This window comes from Manihot esculenta, chromosome 6 (assembly GCF_001659605.2).
Source record: "Manihot esculenta cultivar AM560-2 chromosome 6, M.esculenta_v8, whole genome shotgun sequence".
NCBI lineage: Eukaryota > Viridiplantae > Streptophyta > Magnoliopsida > Malpighiales > Euphorbiaceae > Manihot > Manihot esculenta.
The window spans coordinates 21,258,334-21,278,594 of NC_035166.2; the positions used below are offsets into that span (position 1 = coordinate 21,258,334).

Consider the following 20,261-nt stretch of genomic DNA (forward strand, 5'->3'; position numbering starts at 1 on the left):
TGAGCCCTTTCTTTATATAAATAATTTCTCATATTTTTTAAATTTAAAGACTAAAAAATATTCAAAAATATTTTTTAAAAAATAACTTTATTAAAAAAAACACACTTTTAAAGTTTAAAAATCTTATTAATACTATTATATATTAATATTATTCTATTAGAAATATTTTTCCATGAACAAGTAAACCAAAATTAAATACAATGGATAATTCTAAAAAAAGATGAAGTAATAAATACAATCAAGAATGAAAATATATTTTCGCTTTACAAATTCATCTCACCATGTTCTTGTTCAACTTTTTGCCCCAATTCCACCAGAAAGCCAAGTAAATAATAATCAAATAATAAAAATAAATAAATAAAAATAAGGAGAAAATAGAAATAGCATCCAACATAGAAACCTCCATACTCACAAAGCACACCAAATCAACACCTCAACGATCTACTACTGTCCTAATGGCGTTTTGTTGAGCCTGAGTTAAACCCTGCAATTACAAATCAAAAGAAAGAAACTATAATTCCTTTTAATATCTGAAGGAAAAATTATTATTTAGTCCCTATGGTTAGTGAAACTAACTAATCACTCCCTCCACTTTCAAAAACACGCTAATTAAATCGTCTGTCTTTTCGAACTGTTAACTATTTATGTCCCCCCGTTAATTGCATGGATAAATAGTTGTTATTTTGGGAGTAGAATGACTAAATAGTTATGTCTTGAAATTATAAATATTAATTAAAAATAAGGGCATTTTAGCTATTTCACACATACTAACAGATTAAATAGATTAAATAGATGGAATGATGAAATAGTCGACTATCTGATAAAGAAGAGGACTATTTAGTTTGTTTTTAAAAATAGAGGAACTAACTAATTTTACTAAACTATATGGACTAAATAATAAATTTCCTAAACCGAAACTACTACAGAAACATGTGGTTGAAACCCTGCAACATTTTCCAGGGCTCTAAGCTTGCATTTGTATTAGACTATTTCACAAGGATTATCCTGGATAATCCTATTTATACCATACACAAAGGAGGACCTGTACGTCTATAACTGCCAAACTGTTATGCTCTTTAAGTATTGAATTGAAATACTTGAGACTGGGAACACTGCTTCACCTGACAAAGATGATCAAACAGCCCTCTGTCGCTGTGAGAAAACTTAGCAAAGAACTCTGCTAGATAACTTGCCAAATTAATCTGCAATGCATATTCAAGGAAGTAAACACATGTCTATTACTATAGGTGTCTTGAAGGCAAATAAATTGCATGAAACCCCACCTCATTCAGTGGATCAGCAACATGGAATAAGTCGTCATCGTCGTCCTCATCATCATCCTCTTGATTCTTGAAATTTATACAACATGAAAGTTTGTTTTGTTAGCATTGTTGGAGGTAGGAAAAAGGTGAAATACACATAGGGAAAGGGATGGGAATTTTGTGTCGACCAACCTCGCTAAAAGCTTGTGCCATTGCTTCAAGTTGATCATATGTGGTTCTGCCGCATGATGTACTGGCAGCAGAGAACAGATTTTTATCAGATTCCATGTCTCCTTGAATTTCTTCCCAGTCGCTCTCCTGCAAACAACTGTTGGTTCAGAGCTAAACCATTTCCGTAGCTATACTGACATGAAAAATAGATCTGTAAAGGAAAACCTACCTCCTCATCACCGACAGTCACTTGCTCTTGGATTTCAATTAATACATCAGCCAATAAAGCCATTATCTGCAAACATATGAGAAAAGAAAATACCTATAAATATTTGGTATCCAATATAACACGGAAATGATACATTAATAATTTGGAAAAACAGAACAAAACCCTGTAAAACACTAGCTGCAAGTAACTCGTGCACAAAATGTGAAGAACCATGAAACTATTCTGAGAGCAACAACCATATATTGTAACTGGGAGACAATAGCAATAACTTCTGCTTTACATTTTAAAAGTTTGTCCTATTTCAGGAGATCATCCATCTACTTCAATTAGCAAAATCGCGCACTATGCAAGTTGGCCTTGAAGAATATTGTTCCTACCACCATTTACTGCAAGATATCCTCTGCTCAATGATAGCACCTTCAAAATTCAAGACCGAAATTCATCTAGAAGTACCTTTTCAGGGAGTGGCACAACAGTCCACTGATCAGGAGCTAATTTAGCTTTTGAGCGAGTAGTTATCCCTGCATTAGACTACATGACAATGAGTAAATTCCTGAACAAAATAAAAAACATCCTTCACATGAATATTTTAAGCAAATGACCAACACCAACCTTCAACAAATGACCTCGCACATTAACTTTCCCCAGTTCAGCATGTCTTGTGGATAGCAGCAAGGCCAAGGCAGTGGTTGAAACCTTAATTTGATAGGCCCCTTGTATCTCCACTGAGCTCAAAAAGGATTTAGAGGTAAGTTGAGCTCACAATTGATTGCTTGGTGAACAAAGATGTAGGATAACAAAAACTATAAGATACTAATAAAGATAAAAGAAGAAAAAGAGGGCACCGAGAGACTGTTCAAAGTTCTTTGGCAACATTACAGCAGCAAAATACTTGATCCCTACTACAATATAAAAACAGAGTGATCTAAGATACTTAAGGCAATGTTGACGAAAGGCTCAGCATTACTACAGTGCTCATGAGAAGTCCATCTATTTTGTCACCCATACAAAATAACATAACTGAAATAGTTCTCATTAACCCCTTGTTTGGAATAGAAGATTTCACAAATATTCAATTCAATCCAATTCTTTTCTATCAATTTTGCTGCTTGGAATGGAATAATTCATTTCTCTTTTAACTTACAAAATTTTCATTTTTAAAAAAACAAAGAAATAATACATGATTTTGCAAGAATTCATTTGAACTCTTTTTTTGCAAAATAAATCATGTTAAACAGAGGGTAAAAGGAATCCTAAATTCTGATGAAGATCAGCTACAGCTAGTGCCAGTTCTTAGTATGAAGTGTGCTAAAACAACACAAATATTCTATATGGGGAAACAAAGGAAACTTCATACATAGAGCATTGGGGTGACAAAAGGCACAACATTGCCATCTTGGTAGTGTCAAGAGTATGCTAAGAAGGTGCTTACCTTGTTGTTTAGTCCATTCTGACAATACATAAACAAAGGAATTTTCATAGCCTTCAGCAGGGATACTGATCAGCATATCTATGAACTGTTCAATGTTAGGGACACTCATATGAACCTGTATTTTCAAGAAACAGAAACATTGGAGGTCAAGCCATGAAAACCACACGCAGTGAAAGCTTAACATTAACCCACAGCAGAAAATAGGAAATAAAAAGTGAAATTGGTAAATTTCACAATCAACTTGCAAGCATAAAAAGTACAAATTGCCAAAAGGGGGGAAAAAGGCAGTAATGCCCCTTTTATGCACTAAAAACATTGTCAATTCAGTTGAGAAAAACAGCTAGAGGTGTTTTCTATTTGATAGCCAGTTACAAATTCTCACGTTAAAAATAAATTTTCAGCCTCTAGTTTCATCAATTAATGCACAAGAAGACCATGCTACTAAAATAGTTACAATTTGAAATAAGGATGATTAACAGTATTATCCAGCATTGCTCCAGTTGAAAAAAGAAAATTGACAGTAGAAGTTTTTTGCACTGGAACTAATAAATAGTGAAGTACATTACCAATCTAGCAAAAATAAGTAACAAAGAGCTTCTCAATCCTGCTATTTGAGCTGACTGCATTCGCTTGACAAGAGCAGCAACAAGATCTCGGATATGCTGTGCCATTTGCAATGGCAGGTGTAAAATAAGTTGCAAAATGAAACGTCCAACAAAAAGAGATCCAGAGCTTTCCAGATCAGGGTCAAGAAGCCTGCATTTACCAGGAATTTGGTATCAAGAAACTACAATCTAAAAGAATTTTCAAGCAAAAACTTAGCAAGATGACCCATGATAATCACTTTCATTGTAAAATTTATTTGGGTTCTCGTCACAAACCATTTATTTCCAGTTATCATGAAAAATTGCACATGCATTATGCCACATAGCATTTGAATCTCTATCAACTTGCTGTCTATATATATCAGTGTCCAACAAAGAAGGTGAAGAAATGCTCTATATAAAAGAGTGAACACCTTCCACATTTACAAATAAGAAACCTCTCATCTTTGCTTGTGAAAACTAGCAGACAAATCAGCATCTTTATGACAGTAACTAGTGCTTCAATTTACATTTCATAATTTCAGTAGCAATTTTGTTTAACTATATTCAGAGATGGAGCACATTCATCAGCAAGAATGGTTTTAGGACAATTATGGTAGTAATTAAATTAAATATATTTCCAAGCATCACTATGATCCCTAAATACTCTCAACAAACTCCAAGTATTCATTCCCTTGCAAATTTGCAATATTGACAAGGATCAACACATCAGTAACTAGAAAAAAAAATTGTAGATTAAAAAAAAAAACCAACCTTGAAGCTGCATCAAGCAAACTTCTCATTGTGAATCCAGCATCTGCAGCCCAAGCAAGTATTTCTTGCCTTCCACTAGATACAAAAGCAGCCAAACATTCTGTGGCATTCTGATTAATGATGCAGAAGCAAGACAAATGAGTCATTTATCTATTCAACATATGCGAAAGCAAAGCATAAGTAAGAATATAAACCTGCATTTCGCTGTGATCTTCACTTTGAAGGACTATCCGTATGACATCATTAAAACAAACATCATATACAGCTTTTACTACATCATTTGGAGCATTCTGTACAATTCTATCATAAACTGTAATTAGCAAAGCAGGTATCACAATTATGGTGTTGCTTAAAGTTGGATGAGCAAAATTAATACAAAAAAAAAAAAAACAACCTTGATAACTTGCCTTTAAAAGCATAGTAACCAGATCCAACGATCCAGCTACCAGTCCATCAGGCTGTTGGTATGGCTGATAATTACCAACAACATTCATCAAGAACAATCCCTTAAATCACTATTAAGCAACTAAGACAAAATTTACTTCAACATCATTCTTATGACCATACGTTATTTAGGATTGGTCCAATATCCGGCAAAATTCGAGAAACCAATGGACGAATACAGCCAGGAGAATTTTTTATTGCCTACAGAGAATTTTAAGTGAAAATAATAAGCTACACAAGTAATATACAATCAAATTGCTAAAGAAAATAAACCATTTAAGTGAATGTATGCATGCATGCGTGTGCAGGCATGTCACAGATATGATCAATCCAGAAAAGTTAGATAAAATTCCACCACCAAAATATTATGTCCTTTTATTTTTCTCAAACTGATTCAAACAAGTATTTGAGGATGCTAAATATGAGGATCCAGCATTGCCATAAATTCTTTGGGTTTAAGTGGCTTTGAACAGGAATATTGATTGCTGAAGTAAGAACAACAAACAAAGAGTAGGAAGAAACTAAATATGAGGACAAATTTGCAACCTAGATTAGGTGCAACAACTGGAAGCAATAAAATAACGCCAGCTTTATCTTTGCAGAGAAGAAGCTCTAACACATGCATACGCCCACCTCTCTTCCCCCAGATCAAACACAAATATAATGAGGAATTTTAGTACTGAGTATGAATATTTGTTACAAAAGAACAGGGAAAATCACCAAACATTCCTCTACTTTTGATGTTTGCTGTGAGTTGTATGGCCAGAAAACCAATAGTGGTATTACTAATACCATACCAGCCAATGTCCTAATTTCTTGTGCTGCAGTTTTAAGTTATGCTATTTTCAGGTCAAATTAGTACACAGAATAATTGAACTTAATGCATAACTTCTAATTATTAAAAGAAAGAGCCTCAAAAATTCATAAACAAGTTGAAATGGAAAACAATGAATTAACGGAGCTCTGTTTGATTAGCTGAAAATGGATTGCCAGTGAAATTCATTCTGTATAAAACATTTGTTGTTTGGTTGTAATACATTCAACTATAAATTATTTCTCAAAATTTGAAACAGACAAGTAAAATAATTTTCAAACAGTTGTTCTGCTCCAATAAGAACTCTATATTAGGACACCTGCCCCAGGCTCCAACTATTGACACCTCATTATTTCAGAACAGGCTTAGAATACATAAAAGTAATAAAGCATGAAAATCACAGATTGAAGTACTTAAGATTTCACCACCGGCTTCAAGATATGTTCTCTCTTTGCATTTGGATATTAATTCAATTTTGATGACCTACCACAACAATCAATATAAAATATGTATTACACCCAAAGTAAATAATACTAGGTATAAAAATAATAACTCATTTAACTTATTGCGATCCAATCACCAACACAATTCATCCGATATGAATAGATGGCCCCTAATGTTGAAAGCAAGGAAATTATTACAGGAAGAAATAGAAAGCAGATGCAAAGAAGGGTATGTGTTACCTCCAGAACATCAATGGCATCAATACTAATAAAGGGATCAGAAATATGTAATGCCCATGTATGCAGGATTACAGGAGAGACAATGGACTCCACCACTGCTGATGCTTCGTGAGCTACAACCAGCAAATATAAACAGTGAGGCAGGCAACAGCAAAAATTAAATGAAGATACGATGATAGTAATGTTCACATTTATATCCATGCCCACCTGCCTTAATTGCTGCCTGCAGCGTTTCAAGTACCAGGTGTAAAGTTTCTTCAGATGCCTGTGAAGTAGAATTATAGAACAACTTATAAATGTCAGTATCAAACCTATAATTTCAGGAATATATTTGCAAAGCAGTACCTGACGAAGAAGATTCGCAAGGGATGTGAATAAACTCATCATATGAGGCTGGACAAGTCCTTTGTTAGCTTCAGGTAGGAGTTGGGAAAGTGCCCTGCAAGCACCTACTTTCACAGGTGGCGGCCTGTCAAGATAACAAATGTCACAAGATTCATACCAATCTCTATTGTAAAGATAAATATCACAATGTCATTAGGTTCACTAACACATCCATGTCAACTGCCCGGATTGCAGCAGAGAGATAGTGTTCAAGAACTCCATGGCTGATCTGTAAAATAATGATATTTAGTTGCAATTTTTTTCAAAATATTGATAGTTAGAGAAAGATAAGCAAACATCACAGCAGTTACCACGGTGGAGAGCTTAGCAACTGATGTAAAAATACGAGCGTAAAGAAAGGAATATTCATGCACCCCTGCACAACAAAACAATAGAACTAAATATTTTGTACCTATTAATATCCATGTCACTATTGGCAAAAAGAAAATAGTGGGAGGGAAAAACACAGAGAGAAAGAGAGAGATAGAGAAGCACCTGTTCCAACGTCTTCAGTAATCATTTGCTCTACAAGATTTCCTAAGCTGATATTTGTCAGACCTGAAGCCTATAAAGAAAAGCTTGGTACTTAGGAAACATGATGTCATATCACACATATAGGGGAAAAAAAAAAGAAAGAGATGTTACAACTAGAGATAGTGTCAAAACTACAAACCTCAGCTTCAAGCAATTGATCTGACAGAGAAGCCAAAGCAAAGAGAGTAGATTCCCTCATCTGCCAGATGTTACCGCACAAAAAGTTAATATGGCAATTTTTTTTAAAAAGGAATAATAAACAAAACAGTATAAACTTTTTTGATCAGTACAGTTTACTGAGTTGCTGCATCAAGCCACAAACAATTTCTCCAAGATGTTAAAAAAACATGTGAAAATAATAATAATAAAAATAATAATGAAACCCAAAAGCAATCCTATTTTATGTGCAAGCAATAGAGTACTGATGGAGAAAACAAAACAACGAAAAAAAAAAAAGATACCGAGAGATGGGTTGTTAAGAGTTCAGTGGGATGCTCTGTTACTTTATTTGGAGATTAAGGAAAAAATTCACCCAAAGAAACGGAACTTCACATGATACAGTAACTTTCAGAATAGTCGCAGTAATGACTAGGAGCTAATGAGGATGCCTATAAATTTAAAGTATCGTTTGACCAGTGTTTATGACCAAGGACTAGCATAGTTTATGGAAGACTTCCTTTTGAAAGCCATTAGTGCAGTAGCTAAATGACTGCTGCAGCTGCATTCCGCAATGTATTCACTGGAGAAACTCAAATCTTGAAAGGAGAAAACTACAAGGTGTACATTGCGTTTGACGCATTGTACATATACAGATAATGTCAAGAAGGAGAAAGTTGGCCAGAATTGAAGTGTCAAGGGACTAACTACAGGTACTCGGTTATATCCTTTTGCAACATTAATCCTTCACCAAGCAATAAAATTTCTTTGCTTACCCTCCACCAAACTAATGAACCAGCAGCTTTTTCTTGTCGAGACTCATTGAATCTCTCTCTCACAGCATCCATGATAGCATTTGTTCCTTCTCCACCAAAAGAATTCACCACCTCCTCTAGCAGAAGCACACCTGCCAGAAGCAATTTTGAGGAAAAACTCCATTATAATAGATGCAGCCAACAAAGTAATTATAGAACTCAGTAGAAACTCCAGACATACACACACCCATATACAATAATTATTGTTACACATCCACGTGCTGATAAAGGATCTACTATATATTGAATTAAATAAATTGTGTTATACAATTAACTTAATCCGTGGCATTTCAGAAGATAAATTTTATAATGATTAATGTTTCAGTGAAGGCATATATATTGGGCTTTACCTACTATCTCAAACACAATTCTATCCTGAAGACACATGCTTTTTTCCATTTTTCCAAATATTATCTAGAATCCAGAATCCTAGAACAGTGTCCCCAAACCCATTTTATTGGGACTAGAAACATATAGGCTAATCCTTCTCATTGGGCTGTTGAGTAAGTGAAGAAAATCAGCAACTGGAGAGAGAGAGAGAGATAGTGGCTTTAAAGACATAACTGACGGTAAAAGTGCATTGAACTATAAATTGAGATATTAAACTTTTCTAATATCGTTCTAGAACTCCTAAGCTAGTTTCCAACTTCCAATATTTTTATATAAGAATAAACATAACAATATCCCTATGAAGTAGGAAAAAAAAATAGTCAAAATCCAAACACTGAAACCGCCTTTGTAAAGACATTGCTTGTTTCCACACATTCTATAGTTATCATAACTTTGTTTTCAAATTAAGCAACTAAATCAATAAATTCATCCTCGTTTTCCAGTCAGTAATTTTGCAATTTATCATGAGGGGCACTAAATAACTAGTATCTAAGTGACATAAAGCTGCTTACCAGAAACACGACAGCTATAAGTGGCATCATCCTCATCAGCAACAAATTGATTAGCATCCCTTGACCATGTATGAACCTACTCATTCAACATCACAAATGAACCAAAGCAACCAATAGAAAAAAGATAGAAAAACCCACAGTTTCAAGGCCACAAATAAACGGAATATTTGCAGATTCAAACAAGTTGAATAAAATTGATAGACAAAGGAAAAAAGGAGGGGAAGGGAGGTCCCAAGCATTCAGCTTGATTAACAAATTGCAGAAAGCCCAAAAGTTCATCCCAAAAACAAATATAACACTCATCATGGAATTTGTACTTAATAGGAGAGGGCATCTATCCTAGAGTAAATGATCTTCCACAATGATCACTATATGATACACGTAAAATGGGGAAGAAGAGAACACTGAATTGAAATGTGCAATACCTGTTGTTCTGTCATTTGCAGAAAAGCAATGGTGTAATAAACCAACTCCTTAATATTGTTTCTAACAACCTACATAAAACAAGTATCATAGATCTAAATGTAATGTTTGAGGTAAAATGAAAACTGTAAGTGGAGGAAACAGTTGAAAGGTTGTATTAACCTTCATTAGTTTTGCACTGCCCACAACGGTCAGGAGAAACTCAAAAAGCTGCAAGTACAAAACACTAAGAAATCAATTATTTAAGAAAACAAAACACAGCATATGCAAATGTATTACCAATTTACCTAGAACATAGTCACACATAGGGAAAAAAAGATCTAGATTCTAAATTTACTTCTGTGTTCAGTATATCACATGTTTAGAGAACATGCTCTGCTTCCAATCTGTTTTTCCAGCATCAAATTGAAACGAAAAATGCCGTGTTAGAGAAAACATATCCTATGAACATGAGAACAATACGTTTGTTTCTATCTACTCTCAGATTCTTCAAGCTTTTGAGGAAAAATAATAGTAATCTTATCATAATTGTTCATAATCTAACCACCACCACCTTTGTGGTTCAGGTTAACCAAAATGATAACTTTTTTGCTCTAACATCTATTTCATTGAAGGAATATTTATTAAATTTGAATAACTAGCCCAAACTGCTCACCATTTGGGAAGAATTGACACGCGCGCGCACACACACACACATATAGAACCTTGAGGTTTAGCACTTTGATAGTTAAGGAAACAAAGAATTATTTGTCATTTTACTACCATTTTGACTAATATTATTAAAATTATGTTTGATTAGTATCACTAAATTGCATAAATAACTCACTACATGAAATTAAATGCTTTGTTAATGATATTTGTATCATGTCTAAGAAAGGTTGCCCGTCCAAAATTCCTAGCCCCATAACAGAGATTATAGTTCAAATTACAAGGAAGCTATAAAACAAACAAATGTTTGTCAAAAAATTAGAAGGAAAATGTAAATGTAGAAATATTTAGACATACAAAAGAAGACTGAAAAGAGGAAGCACCAGGAAGAAATATAATTGTTATGAAGAAATAAAACTGAGATGAATCTTCAGATATATATTCTACAACTAATATTGAGTGAATCAAATTAATCAAACAATACAATAGATCTCACAGCAGATAACATGAAACCAACTAAGAAAATTTATGATCTGATCTAATCGCTACTTAACAACATATGTAATATAAAAGTACCAGGAATATTATTACCTGGATGACAAACGAATCAAGACTTATCTCCACACCATCAGAATCATAACTACCCTCATAGGGATCTTCTGTACCTTCAACTGAGGACCGCACGTATACTCTTAGAGATGTCACAAAAGTTTGCCACAAAGGTCCCACAACAACTGCAACAACATGGACTGTTAGAGGGGCAAACTCTGAAACAGATAACTTCTAAACAATTGGGATGTAAGTTTACATGATAATACAAAATGACAAACCTACCTACAAATTCACTTTCAGTGAGGCTAGGAAAATTCTGAACAAATTGATTTAAGCACTTTAAAACCTAATGAACAAAGCAATAAAACCCATTGGAGCACTTATTCCAATCAATAACCAAGAGGACATAAAATTAGAACAAAAAACCATGCTAACCTCCATTCTCATGCTCCAATCATCAGGATCTTCAGGTTGCACAGACTGTCCTAAGATTGTAGAGAACTGATCCATCCATGGTTTAAGCATCGTTGTCATCAATGCACTGGTCTCTGTCTGAAGAATGTATTAGTTCTTTCAATCAATAATAGAAGAAACAAAAGTGAACCACACTCCAGAACCATTCAGAAATAAGATAAGTTGTGAAGAATATACCTTATACACACCACTCATAGTCCCAAGCATGGATGTGCAAGAATAAACAATTGAAAGGGCTTTTGCTCGCAAATAATTGTTGTATATCTGCTCCAAAAATGTCAAGAATGTAACAGTAAGTGAAGGATCATGTTGACCAACATAAAAGATTGCTATTTAGGAGGATTCAGATCTTTGGATCCTAATTACGCTTGATTATAGAGATTTTATTCTTATTGTAAATATTCCTAATTTAAGTTATTGACCAACATAAAAGGTTTCTAATTAGGAGAATTTAAATCTTTGGGATTCTAATTAGGCTGATTATAGGGATTTTATTTTTATTTTAAGTATTTCTAATTTAGGTTAATTTTTTGTGTATGAATCAATTCAATTGGAATAGAATTAAAAATTTCTCTCAAAATTCTGTGGCATAAGAGCTTTGTCAACATTATTTGGTATAAGGATTCTTGGCACTGATCATAAAATTAGGGTTTTTATAGGTCAAGCATCTAGGAGACTCTAGAGGGAGAGTTGGCTGTTACTGCATGTACCAGGAGAGAACCTATAAGATTTCCAGCCTATTCCCGGCATCGCACCACTGCTCCGGCCACATGCGTGACCTCACACGCCACCACCGTGCTCTTTCCGGCACTCCGTCCCATTGACTCTTCTTTCCGGAAGCCACCCCTTTATGTCATGCCTCTAACTAGCCCGTACCCATGTTTTTTCGACGGTGAACAACAGTTCTTTCTTTGGTGAACAGTAATTTTCCGCTATTTTTGTTTGACAAAAAAGGGTGTTCTTTTGTCAGTGACTTATATGAGTAATGTAAGGACTTCTGATAATACTCTTGTTTCGTCTCTTGATTATGCTCCATGGATTATTGATTTTTGTGCAAATATACACATAACGGGCTCTTCTAAAAGTTTCCTTGATTATCTTCCATGTTTACAAAAGGATACTGTTAGAATCGTAGATGGTTTTTCCCCTCTTATTTCTGCCACCAATTATATTATTTGAACTCCAAATATTAAGCTATCATCTATTCTTCATGTTCCTTGTTTCCCTATTAATCTTTTATCTGTTAGCGCTCTCAGTAAGGCATTTAACTGTAAAATTAATTTTTTTCCTGACCATTGTATTATTCAAGACCTTCAAACCAAGAAGAGGATTGGCAACAGTACACTGCATGATGGCTTATATATGTTGAAAGGAAATCTAAGTTTAAATTCACCTCGAGCTCTTTTTAGAAAAAATTAGGATATCACCCAGAAAATCATACAATGACATCAACGGTTATGACACTCATCGTTCTTGTTTTAGAAAAACTTTATACTAATTTATTTTTTGAAGAATTTTGGGGAAAATTTTGAGTATTCTTGTATTTCACTCTTAATCTTTACAATTGATCTATATGACTATTTATACACAGAGAATCATATCTAAACAGGAAGCAAATAATCAAATAATAATTACAGAGATAATTAAGGATCCTAATCAGATCAAATCAAATCTCTAGAATCAGCTAGGATTAGTAAATAAGTCAACACTCCCCCTCAAGTTGGTGCAAAGATGTCACACATGCCCAACTTGCAAATCAGATTATGGTAGATCTTGTTGTTAAGTCCTTTAGTAAACACATCCGCAAGTTGCCCCGTAGAAGTCACATGTACTAGGCTCAAAATACCATCTGTTAATTTTTCTTTAATGAAGCGCCGATCAATTTCAATGTGCTTGGTTCGGTCATGTTGGACTGGATTTTGTGCTATACTTATAGCAGCTTTATTGTCACAATACAAGGTTATCTTGTCTCTCTCGAACAATCTCAACTCTTCCATAAGAGTTCACATACTCCTTGGGCCATTGCTCTGTATTCTGCTTCCGCACTAGTTCAATCTTTGATATCTTCCAATATCCACGGACTCACTAGTTCCTGCTTTCAGCTTGTGATTGCTTTCAATGGGAGATTCTGCTGGTTTACACCCCATCATACCAGTTTCTTCCAAAAGATCCAGAATGTACTTTCTTTGGGAGATGAAAATTCCTTTTTCTAATCTAGCCACCTCGATACCTAGAAAATATTGCAGTTTTCCCAGATCTTTGATTTCAAATTCCTGGGCCAACAACCTCTTTAGTTGAGCCATTTCCTCTTTGTCATCACCTGTCACCACTATATCATCAACATACACAATAAGAAGGGTGACCTTACCCTTATGATGTTTGATAAACAGAGTATGATCAGCATTGCTTTGTTGGTAACCAAAGGACAGCATGGCTCTGCTAAACCTGTCAAACCAAGCTCTGGGAGATTGTTTTAGCCCATACAAAGCCTTTTTTAACCTGCACACCTTTCCTTGTGTCTTCTCATCAGCGAACCCAGGAGGAATTTCCATAAACACTTCTTCCTCTAAATCTCCATGGAGGAAAGCATTCTTCACATCAAACTGTTGCAAGTCCCAGTCCAAGTTGGCTGCGCAAGATAACAAAACTCTGATTGAGTTCATTTTTGCAACTGGGGCAAATGTCTCTTGGTAATCCACTCCATAGGTTTGGGTGAATCCTTTAGCAACCAATCTGGCCTTAAACCGTTCAATTGTGCCATCAGCTTTGTGTTTCACTATGAACACCCATTTACAGCCAACGAGTTTCTTCTCAGGTGGGAGAGTGACAAGCTCCCAAGTCTCATTTTTAGCCAATGCTTTCATCTCTTCAATTATTGCTTTCTTCCATTTAGGATCTGCAAAAGCTTTCTTCCAGTCCTGTGGAATAGACACAGAGGAAATAGACAAGGCAAAGGCTCTATAGGAAGGAGATAAAGATTCATAAGAAACAAAGTTAGAAATAGGGTGTTTAGTGCAAGATCTGACCCCTTTTCTTTGTGCAATAGGTTTATCTAAGTCATTGAAACATTCAAGAGTTGTGGGTAACTCACCAGAAGAAAGAGTTGTGGGTAACTCATCAGAAGAAGATTCATGACTGGGTAACTCACTAGGAGAAGATTCTTGACTCTGAGTAGACTGCATAATGGCTTCTTCTGCCTTGTCTCTCCTTGAATACCTTCTCAAATCTGGCTTGTCCAAACGACCAGTTCTCTCTCCCTGATTGGACATCTCCCCCTGTCTACTAGAACTCAAACTTTCTAGTTGGACCATATCATTCAGAATCACAGAATTCGGGATCACCTCTTCTTGCTCATTATTCTCCCCCTGAAGAGGTGAGTGGGTGGTGCTGAAGTAGGGTTCAGTTTCTCGGAAGGTAACATCCATACTAACGAAGTATTTCCTAGAGGGAGGATGATAACACTTGTATCCTTTCTGTGTTGGAGAATACCCAACAAACACACATTTAAGGGCCTTGGGATCCAGTTTTCCTGCCGTCTTAGTATGGACAAAGCAAACACACCCAAATACTTTTGGTGGAACAACATATGAATTCTTCCCTTGTAGAACCGCCAAAGGACTCATAAAGTCAAGGGTCTTGAGAGGCATTCTATTGATAAGATAAGCAGATGCAAGAATTGCATCTCCCTAATATGCTTTGGGTAGATTCATGGTGAACATAAGAGATCGAGCTACCTCCAATAGATGCCTATTTTTCCTCTCAGCAACGCCATTTTGAGCACTAGTATAAGGACAACTAGTCTGGTGTATTATCCCATTACTCTCCAAATAAGCAGAAAAGCTACTATTCATGTATTCTCTTCCATTGTCAGTTCTCAAAATTTTCACCTTAGTATCAAATTGAGTACAAACCATCTTATGAAAGGATTGAAAACAATAAAAGACATCACTTTTAGCTTTAATCAAATAGACCCAAGTCATTCGAGTACAACAATCAATAAAGGTGACAAACCATCGATTACCAGACAAGGAGACAGTTTGAGTAGGCCCCCAAACATCAGAATGAATAGTCGCAAAAGGAATTTGACTTTTATTATGACTCAAAGGATAGGATGTTCTAGTGTGTTTAACATACTCACAAGCATCACAAAATAGAGAATCAAACTGAGTTCTAGCAAACAAATTAGGATAAAGTTTTTCTAAGGCAAAGAATGATGGATGTCCTAACCGTCTGTGCCATTGTATTATTTCCTGATTGACATCCTTATTTTCTCCAAAACAGGCTTGAGATATCGAAGAACTTGGATCACCCTCCAACATATATAAGCTATCGTGCAGTCTACCATTGCCAATCCTCTTTCCTGTGTGAAGATCCTGAATAACACAATGATCAGGAAAGAATTCAATTTTACAATTAAGGGCATTGGTGATAGCACTAACAGATAAAAGGTTGACAGGAAAGTGGGAAACATGGAGGACAGATGATAATTTAATATTGGATGTGCAAATAACAGAACCTGTTCCAGATATGGGAGTAAGAGAGCCATCAGCAATTTTGACACTATCTTTGGTTAGGGAAGGAAAATAATTGAGAAAGCCTTTAGAAGAACCTGTCATGTGTCTATTCGCACCAGAATCGATAATCCATGGAATATTATGAAGAGATGAAGCATTACCTGACTTTACAAAGTCAGATGTGGCACTAAAGAATGAGGAATCAGAGTTAGGAATCGAGACTCTTTTACCTTCTGCTATTGACACCCTTTTTCCTTCTGTCATTGACACCCTTTTACCTTCTGCCATGGTAAAGGTTTATAAACTGTGACAGAATAGAAGGTATCCAAGGTTGTACACACAAGAGAGCCCAATTGATTCACCAAAAAGACCGGGTAGCAGCACGGGAAGGCCGAAAAGATGATCGGAATCGTCGCTGGAGTGATCGGAGCAGCAAAGCAGTGACAGATAATGGGTCACGCACCGGGAAGCAACGGGTCACGCGCCGGGAAGGGGTGGCGCGTGAGCCTCACGCGCAGGCTTTTCCGGCGTCGGAGCTGGTCGATCGGCCGGCGGCAGTCCGGCGGTTCTCCTGGTGTCGGCGGTGAGAGATTGAGAGGCTCCTAAATGGGTTAGTACCAAAAAGGTAGATCTAGGGTTTGAAAACCCTAAAGAGGAAAAATTGAATTTGGACCCAAAAAATCAGGAAAAGGCTCTGATACCATGAAGAATTTTGGGGAAAATTTTGAGTATTCTTGTATTTCACTCTTAATCTTTGCAATTGATCTACATGACTATTTATACACAGAGAATCATATCTAAACAGGAAGCAAATAATCAAATAATAATTACAGAGATAATTAAGGATCCTAATCAGATCAAATCAAATCTCTAGAATCAGCTAGGATTAGTAAATAAGTCAACATTTTTCAAGACTCAGTGTGATTCTTTAATATGTGATGCTTGTGAATACACTACATATACAAGAACCTCTTATCCATCAAGTATCAAGCAACAATAACAGTGTGATCCCTTTTGTGACCATCCATTCTGACGTTTGGGGACCTACTCAAATAATCTCATTATCTGATAATCGTTAATTTATTACTTTTATTGATTGCTGCACTTGTATGACTTGGGTTTATTTGATAAAGGCAAAGAGTGATGTGTTTTCTTGCTTTCAATCTTTTCACAAGATGGTTTATATTCAATTTGATGCTAAGATAAAAATTTTGAAAACTAATAATGGCATAGAATACATGGATGGACGTTTTACTTATCTGGAGTCTAATGGGATATTATATCAAATTAGTTGTCCTTACACCAGTGTGTGAAATGTATTGTTGAAAGAAAAAATAAGCACATGTTGAAAGTAGCCCGATCTCTCATCTTCACTATGAACCTTCTAAAAACCTATTAGGGAAATGTAGTCTTAGCCGCAATTAATCTCATTAATAGAATGTCTCTCAAAGCTCCTTACCTTTAAAAACCCTTTAGAAGTGCTACAAGGGAAAAATGTTTATACTGTTCCACCAAAGATGTTTGGGTGCACGTGTTTTGTTCATACTAGGACAAGTGAGAAGCTAGATCCGATGGCTCTTAAACATGTGTTTGTTGGTACTCTTCCATACAGAACAAGTGTTATCGCCCTTCATCAAGAAAATATTTTGTTAGTATGAATGTTACGTTTAGTGAGACTGAACCTTATTTCAGTACTACCCCATCACCTCTTTAGAGGGAGAACAATGAAAAAGAAAAGATGATTCCTAATCCTATAACTCTAGAGTATTTTACTCTAGAGGAGACTACTATATAGAAGGAGACTAATGGTGATCAGGAAAAAATAATTGAGCATTTGGACAAATCAGATTTAAGGAGATACTCAAGAAAAGACACAACAGAAGCAGAAAAAGCCATTGTGCAGCTTATTCAGTGTCATGAATCTTTCTTTTCTCCGTCTGGTGAGTCATCCCTAGACCTTGAACCCATTGATGATCTAGATAAATCAATTGCTCAAAGACAAAGAGTTAGGTCTTGTACAAAACACCCTATTTCTAATTTTCTCTCTTATGATTCTTTATCTCCATCCTATATAGTCTTTACTTTATTTACTTCTGTTATGTCTATCCCACAGGATTGAAAAGAAACTATTAAAAATTCTAATTGGAAGGGAGCAATGATTGAAGAAATGAAAGTCTTGGCTAAAAATGAGACTTGAGAGTTGATGTCTCTTCCACCTGAAAAAAAAAAAACAGTTGTTGTAAATGGGTGTTCACTGTGAAATACAAAGCAGATGGATCAATTGAAAGATTCAGGGCCAGACTAGTTGCTGAGGGATACACTCAAAAGTATGGAGTAAATTACCATAAGATATTTGCCCCTATTGCCAAAATGAACTCAAAGCAGAGTATTACTATCTTGCGCTGCCAATCTTGACTGGTACCTACAGTAATTTGATGTGAAAAATATATTCCTCCACGGAGACTTGGAGGAGGAAGTGTATATGAAAATCCCTCCTGAATTTGCCGATGAAAAAACACAAAAAAAAGTGTGCAAGCTAAAGAAGACTTTGTATGGGTTAAGTTTGGTTTGATCAATTTAGCATGATTTCCTTTGGCTATCAACAGTACAATGCTGACCATACTCTATTTATCAGACATCACAAGGGTAAAATTACTCTTCTCATAGTCTATAGTCTATACTGATGACATAGTAATGACAGGGGATGACACTGAAGAGATGACTCGACTGAAAAAGCTTTTAGCTCAGGAATTGAAAATTAAAAATCTAAGAGAACTTTAATATTTCTTGAGAATTGAGGTTGTCAGATTAAGAGAATCTTTATTTTTTTCCGAGAAAATACACTCTAAATCTTTTGAAAGAAAATGGTATATTAGGCTACAAAACCAGCAGAAATTCCCATTAAGAGCAATCACAAGCTATAAGTAAGGATTGGTGAATTAGTGGATATTGGCAGATATTAGAGGTTGATAGGCAGACTAATTTATCTTTCGCATATCCGACCAAACATACATATGCAGTCGGTTTAGTCAGTCAGTTTATGGCATGATCCTCGTGAGTCTCACATGCAAGTTGTTTTTCGCATTTTGTACTACTTGAAGTTTGCTCCTAGAAAATGTCTCCTATTCTCTAAACAAGATCATCTCCACATACACACATTCACAGATGCCGATTGAGCTGAATCCCTTGATGATAGGAGGTTGACTAATGGTTACTGCACACTTGTAGGAGATAACCTTGTCAAGTAAAAGGCAAAGTGTTGTTGCTTAATCAAATACTGAGACGAAATATAGAGTGATGGCACAAAGTGTTTGTGAACTCCTACGGTTGCAGAGATTGTTGGAGGAATTGAAACTGTTGGAGAGGGACAAACTCCTTTTATACTGTGACAATAAAAATGCCACCAGTATAGCTCACAATCCGATTTAACGTGACCGAATGAAACACATAGAAATTAATCGACACTTCATTGAAAAGAAGTTAATAAATGATGTTTTGAGATTAGATCATGTGACTTCCGATGAACTGCTAGTTGATGTGTTTACCAAAAAGCTCAGCAACAAGACCTACCACACCTTGGTTTGTAAGTTAGGCATGTGCAATATCTATGCACCAACTTGAGAGGAGTGTTGACTAACATAAAAGGTTCCTAATTAAAAGGTTGCAAATCTTTGAGATCTTAATTAAGCTTGATTATAGGGATTTTATTCTTATTGTAAATATTCCTAATTTAGGTTGTTAACCAATATAAAAGGTTCCTAATTAGGAGGATTCAGATATTTGGGATCCTAATCAGGCTTGATTATAGGGATTTTATTCTTATCGTAAATATTCCTAATTTATGTTGATTCTTTATGTATAAATACTCAAACCTTATAAAGATCAATTTAATTGGAATAGAATTAAAAATTCCTCCCAAAATTCTTCAAATTACAGTGTTAGTTTATTTGCAAAAGACCAAAAAACCTTAAAAAGATGATAACAAAAACTATGCATCAAGCATTCAAAATGCACTAGATTCGTTCACTCCAAGTCCAAACTATCAAATCAAAACAAAATCTCTAACAAATTTGTGTGAAGGAAAATAGAAAGTTAATTGGGGCTTCTCAAATTGCATGAATCTCCTTAGCATGTTGTTGATAGCCAACCAATTCACCTAGCCAGAGTCCTCCAAGAATTTTTGTCAAATCCTTCTTTTCCTTCTTTTCTCCTTGAGTTGTACATTGCTAAACTACTGAGTCATAGAAATAAGGATATTTGACATGATTGTTTACTTTGGGCAACATTATGTCTTTTTTATTTTCAAAGTTATTGTTCATAAGCCATGAAGCATAATTGCTCAAGTGTCTATGTCTAATACCCCTAACATAGACCAGTGCCTAATACACATCCGTATGCATGGGGATTTGGACAAGGCAAGGATGAAATGATTTTTTATCACATTAGATAATTTTTTTTGTACATGC

General features: G+C 35.4%; 1 protein-coding gene across 6 annotated transcripts in view; it reads right to left on the bottom strand.

The window, feature by feature from the left end:
• Window positions 1–208: 208 nt before the first annotated feature.
• Window positions 209–20,261, bottom strand: part of LOC110617455 (importin-9) — a 29,260-nt gene continuing 9,207 nt past the window's right edge. For 2 of the 6 annotated variants that reach the window (XM_043957288.1, XM_043957290.1), the window contains 28 exons: window positions 11,459–11,545; window positions 11,243–11,359; window positions 11,090–11,153; window positions 10,847–10,989; window positions 9,770–9,817; window positions 9,610–9,678; window positions 9,185–9,260; window positions 8,244–8,374; window positions 7,451–7,510; window positions 7,273–7,342; window positions 7,089–7,174; window positions 6,945–7,006; window positions 6,739–6,862; window positions 6,601–6,658; window positions 6,394–6,506; window positions 5,020–5,097; window positions 4,847–4,922; window positions 4,647–4,762; window positions 4,453–4,562; window positions 3,661–3,850; window positions 3,095–3,209; window positions 2,275–2,387; window positions 2,116–2,193; window positions 1,663–1,728; window positions 1,455–1,580; window positions 1,284–1,349; window positions 1,122–1,202; window positions 209–484 (listed from right to left, as the gene is read on the bottom strand). In XM_043957288.1, the coding sequence (XP_043813223.1) occupies window positions 434–484; window positions 1,122–1,202; window positions 1,284–1,349; window positions 1,455–1,580; window positions 1,663–1,728; window positions 2,116–2,193; window positions 2,275–2,387; window positions 3,095–3,209; window positions 3,661–3,850; window positions 4,453–4,562; window positions 4,647–4,762; window positions 4,847–4,922; window positions 5,020–5,097; window positions 6,394–6,506; window positions 6,601–6,658; window positions 6,739–6,862; window positions 6,945–7,006; window positions 7,089–7,174; window positions 7,273–7,342; window positions 7,451–7,510; window positions 8,244–8,374; window positions 9,185–9,260; window positions 9,610–9,678; window positions 9,770–9,817; window positions 10,847–10,989; window positions 11,090–11,153; window positions 11,243–11,359; window positions 11,459–11,545 (2,574 nt within the window). In that variant the 3' untranslated portion in view covers window positions 209–433. Of the gene's footprint in view, window positions 485–1,121; window positions 1,203–1,283; window positions 1,350–1,454; window positions 1,581–1,661; window positions 1,729–2,115; window positions 2,194–2,274; window positions 2,388–3,094; window positions 3,210–3,660; window positions 3,851–4,452; window positions 4,563–4,646; window positions 4,763–4,846; window positions 4,923–5,019; window positions 5,098–6,393; window positions 6,507–6,600; window positions 6,659–6,738; window positions 6,863–6,944; window positions 7,007–7,088; window positions 7,175–7,272; window positions 7,343–7,450; window positions 7,511–8,243; window positions 8,375–9,184; window positions 9,261–9,609; window positions 9,679–9,769; window positions 9,818–10,846; window positions 10,990–11,089; window positions 11,154–11,242; window positions 11,360–11,458; window positions 11,546–20,261 lie in introns of those variants that run through there. The other 4 variants (XM_043957289.1, XM_021760223.2, XM_021760224.2 and 1 more) reach the window with 4 other exon arrangements.